At 42.9% G+C, this 7,280-nt stretch overlaps 1 protein-coding gene across 1 annotated transcript; it reads left to right on the top strand.

Annotated features, from left to right (window-relative positions):
- The first annotated feature begins 1,377 nt into the window (after positions 1–1,377).
- LOC122030326 (probable auxin efflux carrier component 1c) lies at positions 1,378–4,353 on the top strand. The gene is made up of 6 exons (XM_042589532.1): positions 1,378–2,927; positions 2,999–3,266; positions 3,351–3,436; positions 3,533–3,690; positions 3,871–3,947; positions 4,028–4,353. Exons 1-6 carry the CDS (start codon positions 1,706–1,708, stop codon positions 4,092–4,094), a joined length of 1,878 nt encoding a protein of 625 aa, XP_042445466.1. The 5' UTR covers positions 1,378–1,705; the 3' UTR covers positions 4,095–4,353.
- The last annotated feature ends 2,927 nt before the right edge of the window (positions 4,354–7,280 follow it).

Here is a 7,280-nt window from a genome sequence, read left to right as displayed (position 1 = left end):
TCTTTGATGAGATGAAGGGAAGCTCATTTTGGAGTATCACACAATAATTCCCTGACTACACTAATACTATTTATAAGCAAGAGCAAACAATTACTCATCCTATTGAACCACTTGGTATACTCCATTATATAGAAGTGGATTCAATAAGTTCTTCTTAGTTTTATTAATTTAGGTATTCAATTTTTTTTAATCGACTAATCTTAGAAGTGACCGACTTAATCTTATGAAAATTTTTAATCAACCATTAAAATAAATAAATTTAGAAAGCATAGATAGATCTTAAAAGATGACTTGGCATCACAAATGGTTTTAATATCACAGGCACATAATAAGCCCTACGAGAGCTTCGAACCCGTTCTATCTCTTACAATTACATTGTGCCAGGGGCTTCAATAAGTTCTTTATATCCCATAAGATCAGCATGAAAAGGAAATCTACAATTGACCCCTATCATATAAGTTGCCACACTTGTCATTTTAACAATTGAAGGAGGATAAGAATGTCCTAACCTAGCAACGATAATGGAGTGGCAAGGAAGTCCATCAGAGAAAAGAACACTAACTGAAAGATTGATGGATAAAAGATGGTAACACGAAACTAGCCACGTGGTTAGGGAGTAAAATGAAGTAAAGTTTTAAAGTGTCAAACGATTTTTTTTTTACAATGCCAAAATGTTTACTATAATTTATGATTAAAGGAACATTTTCACATGGTGAAATGTCAAATATAATTTTAAATTAAAAGTGTGGAGCGATCACTGACACGCCACCACCACTGAGCAGATGACCACCTCCTCGCCCAACCCACGCCCAATCACCGCTTCCGCTGTTCCCTTCCCTCCTTTAACTTCTAGTGGCTACACACGTCTAAACGTTAGCCAGAATTCATCACTTTGAATATTGATTCGCCCTATTTGTTTAAGGCAAAAGCCTGCTGGGGGCTGCCCATTTCTCTCCTCCTCTACCTTCCTCACTGTCTCACATCAATTTGTCTCCACGGACTGGATCAGCTGGTTAGATGTCTGTAACTTACCACTGAAGTCGTGGGGTACTCGAAGGTCGCCAGTTGCATTCGGGGATAAAATCCTGATCTGTTGCGTTAAAAATTCCTCCTGCCCAGTATTAACGATGATTTACTCCCTCTGAAATCTTGTGAAACTGGGATCAGGAACCGCTAGGGTAACAGTTCCACCTGTTTTGCCACGGTCTCACGTCAACCTGGCTGGAGAGGAGGCAGCGCGTGGTGGGAGCACCGAGCACTCTGCGCTAGCTCTGACTGCAGCCGCATGGGGGTGGACCGGATTGAAAGCAAGTCCAAGACAAAGTTGTAAATTTGGGAGTCGGGACGGAGAAGATTAATTAAATTAAAAGGAAGAGGCGTCCATGCTATTGCCTGGGAGACTGCGCACTAGTTCTCAGTGAGCGAGCTCCGCGAGTAGCTGCCTCTCTCCTTTCCACGAGCGCACCTTTCGAGATTATCATCGTCGTCTCCATCTCATTATCTCAATCAGAGCATTTTGCCGGCTACTGCTGCTCCTCCACTCCGCTACACAAAACAAAACCAAAGCACATGCTCCTCGATGCCATCGCCTCTTGTTCCCTCTCGGCTCCGCCTCCGCGCTTTTTAGCTCGCACGATCATACTGGCTCCTCACTGGAATAGATTCAGCTGATAGATAGAGAGGGGCTGCATCAGCCGCAATAAAGATGATAACGCTTTCGGACTTGTACCACGTGATGACGGCGGTGGTGCCGCTGTACGTGGCGATGATCTTAGCCTACGGGTCTGTGAAGTGGTGGAAGATCTTCACGCCGGACCAGTGCTCGGGGATCAACCGATTCGTGGCGCTCTTTGCCGTGCCGCTGCTCTCCTTCCACTTCATCTCCACCAACAATCCCTACGAGATGAACCTACATTTCATCGCCGCCGACACGTTGCAGAAGCTGATGGTGCTGGCCGTGCTCACTGCCTGGAGTCGTCTCAGCCGCCGCGGCTCCCTTGAGTGGACCATCACCATTTTCTCCCTCTCCACGCTGCCCAACACGCTGGTGATGGGCATCCCCTTGCTGAAGGGCATGTACGGTGTTTACTCCGGCAGCCTCATGGTCCAGATCGTCGTCCTCCAGTGCATCATTTGGTACACGCTTATGCTGTTCCTCTTCGAGTACCGCGCCGCCCGGATTCTCATCACCGAGCAGTTCCCCGACACTGCTGCCGCCATCGCCTCCATCACCGTCGACTCTGACGTCACCTCCCTCGACGGACACCGGGATCTGATCGAGACCGAGGCCGAGATCAAAGAGGACGGTAAGCTATACGTCACCGTACGGCGCTCCAACGCTTCCCGCTCCGACATATACTCCCGGCGCTCCATGGGCATCTCTGGAGCCACGCCGCGACCGTCAAACCTCACCAATGCCGAGATCTACTCGCTGCAATCGTCTCGCAACCCCACGCCCCGCGGCTCCAGCTTCAACCATAACGACTTCTACTCCATGGTCGGCCGCAGCTCCAACTTCGGACCCGCCGACGCTTACGGCGTACGGGGAGCCGCCACTCCGCGCGCCTCCAACTTCGAGGAGGATGCCAGTGCCGTCGCCGGGGGCAACGCGGTGGCCAAATCCAAGTGTAACTACCCTACACCAAATCCTTCGGTCTTCAACCCTCCGACGGTAACTGCTCCAAAGCCGACAGTGACGACACCATCGACGACGGCACCCAAAAAGGCCAACGGGCAAGCGGTTCCTTTGTTCAAGGCCGAGGGAGACAGTGGGACCAAGGATCTCCACATGTTCGTGTGGAGCTCCAGCGCATCGCCGGTCTCTGATGTGTTTGGCGGCGGTGTGAACAACCACCACGACTATGGCTTGCCTGCCGCGGATCCTTGCGCAATCAAAGAAGTCCGGATGGCTGTTTCTCCGGGCAAAAGTGACCATCTTAACTTGGTTGAGTTTTTAAATCAATTATTTTTTGTTTAACCAAGGAATTGATTGTTACAGTGAAGGAAAACCGGGAGGAGTGTATGGAGAGGAACGACTTCAGTTTTGGAAACAGAGGACCGACTGAGCGAACGGATGGCGGCCACGACTACGTGGACGAGAAGGGGCAAGGAACGGGAACCAAAGTTAGTGTCATGCGCACCGCGGGCATGCCACCGACGAGCGTCATGACGAGGCTGATCCTGATCATGGTGTGGAGGAAGCTGATCCGCAATCCCAACACCTACTCCAGCCTCATCGGCCTGGTTTGGTCCCTCGTCTCCTTCAAGTACCGTTTATATCATCCACGCAACACACTTCAAATCCTTCATCCAGTAGCACATTTAGAACTAATTGCGCGTTGACGATGCAGATGGAAGGTAAACATGCCTGACATTGTATCGCACTCTATCTCCATCTTGTCGGATGCAGGCCTGGGAATGGCTATGTTCAGCTTGGGTCAGTAGCGTAGTCAGTACCTGTCGCGCTTCATCGTTTATCCTTTTAAAGCCACTGAGACACGTTGCTTAAGATCTCTCGATGGACATTGTGCAGGGCTGTTCATGGCGCTGCAGCCGAGGATCATAGCATGTGGGAATTCGGTTGCGGTTTTTGCTATGGCGGTGAGGTTCCTAACAGGCCCAGCTGTAATGGCAGCGGCCTCCTTTGCCGTTGGGCTCCGCGGCGTGCTCCTCCGTATCGCCATTGTCCAGGTACGCTACATGCCTCATTCTATCTTTTTGCAAGCAAGTAGTAAGGACTCGGTCCTGTCTGTCTACCTTTACCTCTCCCGTCCCTTCCCATCCCATCCCATCAACTGGCGCCTCTGCTTCTGACACGCCGAATCCAACGCCATCGCCCTGCTTATTCAATGCGTTTCTTTCTTTTGGCAGGCGGCACTGCCTCAGGGCATTGTCCCCTTTGTATTCGCCAAGGAGTACAGCTTGCATCCTGATATCCTCAGCACAGCGTGAGTCCAGCTCTGCGACATTCTCCTCTCCTACTCTCACTCTTCTCACCGTTACTCTTGGTTTTTTTTTCACTTTGCAGGGTCATATTTGGAATGCTCATCGCTCTGCCCATAACACTCCTCTACTACATTCTACTTGGCCTGTGAGGATCCTTTCATGTAACTGCTCTAGTCTCTCTATCTCTCTCCACAGGAAATGGCAGCATTGCTGGGCAAGATTAACTCATGCAGTAATTAACACAAAGTTGTGCTTGCCATAGTGCAGATAAATCTATTGCGACATCGTGCTGTTGTGAAATTATGTGTCAAATTCAATCTCAGAGAGCTCTTTCTTCTTCCCCATTAGTTCCGTTCATTTTATCGTGCATAATTCTATTGCGTTCTTTCCGTGGCCGGACGAGTAAAACATTAATGTAGCTAAAAGGGGAAGATGATAGTGTATTGGGATCAAACATGGAAAAAAGTGGTTTCTGAGTCAAAGGGGCATAGCAAATGGTATAAGCTGATAAAATTGAAGGTGAAGCCATAATACGTGTATGAACATGTACGATTGAAGCTCAAGTAAAAATAGAAATGACTTGATCAATTTTCACATTTAAATGTGTCGATAAACATCATATCTCATAATGCAATGAAAAACCTATGCAGTTTCTTACTAATTTTTTTTTGGGTAATCTATTAAACGAAGTGCATTCAAAAACACTTAGATTGAACTTCTAACTTTATAAAACTAAATTACATATTGATTTTTTAAAAACACTCCAGCATCCACAATCTTCCTGGAGCTCCTTGTCCATGTGGTTCAGCTCCTTCATTTTCTAACAAGAAGCGGCTTCTTCCTTTGTTTTTTATTTTAAATTTATTTTAAGTTTTGTTTTTTTTAAAATAAAAATAATATAATATCAAAAATAATAATCTATGATAAAATGTGGAATGTATAAAGTTGTGAGGAGATTTGTTTATAATAGGAATAGATGAGATTTTTTTTTTTTGACATGGATATGATTGCCGTCCAAAATTCATGATCTGATATTATAATAATCACAAACAATCCTACAACAACTTTTACACACAACAGTTAGTTGCTGCCATAAACTCATGTTTTGATACTATAATAATCACAAACAATCCTGCAACATCCTTTAAAGCTTAACAAATTGATTGGTTGTTGATAGTCCCCTTTGCATATTTGTAGTGTAAAAGTGAATTGAGATATTCTCACCTTATAGTCTTCTTTATGTTTTCACATGTAAATTTTGTACATGTGTTGTTTATTTACATGAAGGTCCTTACAATTCATCCTTTTCCTACCTCTTTTATTCATTATATATAGAATTAATCTAGTCTGCTTCTTGACTCTTTTATTGATTGAGATAGTTATGGTTTTCAAGTAAACAAAAGTTTTTGATGTCCAAGGCTGCCTAGTATTCATTCCTAATAACAACTGAGATAGTCATGGACTAGCCAATATCTAAAATGGTAACATTTTGCTTTGTTAATGTTGGTTAGTCCTTGAAAAATCGTACCGGCTCCACTGTACAAAAATTTTGTACAAGTGTCGAACCTTTCTTTAAATAACCTATTGTGTTCTTTAGAAGTTAAATTAGGAATCGCAGACGGAACTTAACATCATTGATTCCAAATTTAACTTATCTGTTCTTAATTGTTTAGATTTGAATCGCAAGCGGAACTTAACACTATTGATTCAAATCCACCTATGTTATTAATTCATTAAATATTAATTTCCAAAATTGACTTCCGGTACTGCATGGCGAGGCACATGGCCTTCTTGGATATGGGAGCAACCACCACCGCCTAGACAAAGCCTTTTAAGGAAAGCTAATATTTAATTTTCTTAAATAACTCTAGGTTAACCAAAAGGAACAATCGAATCACAAATTCGACAAAGTAAAAAAAAACACAAACTCGAAAACAAATTCGAAAAACTCTAGAATCATATGCCTCTTGTGTTTGATATTTTCAAAAATAACTATACAAAGAAAACTAGTATGATGCGGAAAACAATTACTAGTTATACCTTTCTTTGTAAGCAAAAATAACCTCTTGATCTTCTACCGTATTCCTCTTCTTATCTCGGACGTTATGTGGGCAACGATCTTCCGAGATGAGAACCACCAAGCTCCTTCTTTTCCAAGCTAGATTCGGCCACCATTAATTCTCCATGAGAAGTAAAGGTCCGGCCACAACCATCATGCTCCAAGGGATGCTAGAAACGAAGCCTTCTTTCTCTCCTTCTTCTCCTAGCTAGAACCGGCCTTCATGGACTTCCCTTAAGTTGATGCCGCCGGCCACAAAGGAGGAAGAGAAAAGAAGGAGAAGAGGAGACCCTAGGGCCGGCCACACCAAGGAGGAAAAGAGAGGAAGAAAAGAATAGAGTCGTTAAATATGAAGGCACCTCTACCCTCTCTTTTATAATCTTTGGTTTTGGCAAATAAGGAAATTTTAATAAAAACTTCCTTAATTGTTTTGCCATGAAAAAGAAAATTTATTTTAATTAAAAAACAATTTTCTTCTCATTAATAATAATGGTCGGCCACCACAAGCTATAAACAAGGAGGGTTTTAATTAATTAAAACTTCCTAATTTGTCTCCAGAAATTAATAAAAATTTCTCCAATAATTTTAATCCCTTCATGATTGGTTAGTAAAAAGGAAATTTTATAAATTAAAATCTTTCTTTTAAACATGTGGATAATTTCCAAAAAGGAAAGTTATCTCTAAAAATTAAAATCTCTTTTCAATCTACAAATAAGGAAAGATATCAAATCTTTTCTTAATCTTTTGTAGAAACTAATAAAAGAGAATATTTAATTTTTAAAACTCTCTTTTAAATTATGATCATGGTTAAAAAGGAAAATTTTCTCAAAATTAAAATCTCCTTTCAATTTACAAATAAGGAAAGGTTTCAAATCTTTTCTTAATCTTTTGTAGAAAGCTATAAAAGAAAAGATTTAAATTTTAAACTCTCTTTTAAGACCATGATATCCACATAAGAAATAATTTTAATAAAAATTCTTTTTAATATTCGAGTGGTCGGCCACCTAAGCTTGGGACCCAAGCTTTGGCCGGCCACCAACTTGGCTCATCCACTTGGTCTTGGCCGGCCCTAGCTTGGGTTCCAAGCTAGCTTGGCCGACCCCATTAGGATGGGTAAGAAGGTGGATATGTGGTGGGTATAAATCTCTATATACAAGAGGCTACGATAGGGACCGAGAGGAGGAATTGGTTTTGGTCTCCCGATGAAATTAAGCATCTCGTGTTCGCCCCGAACACATAACTTAATTTCATCAATAATAATTCATTCCACTAAAGA

Source organism: Zingiber officinale, chromosome 10B (assembly GCF_018446385.1).
Source record: "Zingiber officinale cultivar Zhangliang chromosome 10B, Zo_v1.1, whole genome shotgun sequence".
Classification (NCBI taxonomy): domain Eukaryota; kingdom Viridiplantae; phylum Streptophyta; class Magnoliopsida; order Zingiberales; family Zingiberaceae; genus Zingiber; species Zingiber officinale.
Note: the sequence above shows the minus strand (reverse complement) of the source record. Positions and strands in the feature narration are given on the sequence as shown.

Coding starts and splice junctions, on each gene's coding strand:
- LOC122030326 (XM_042589532.1), top strand. CDS start 1,706: ATGATAACGCTTTCGGACTTGTACCACGTGATGACGGCGGTGGTGCCG. Junction 3,267..3,350: donor TGGTCCCTCGTCTCCTTCAA/GTACCGTTTATA, acceptor TTGACGATGCAG/ATGGAAGGTAAACATGCCTG. Junction 3,691..3,870: donor TCCGTATCGCCATTGTCCAG/GTACGCTACATG, acceptor TTCTTTTGGCAG/GCGGCACTGCCTCAGGGCAT.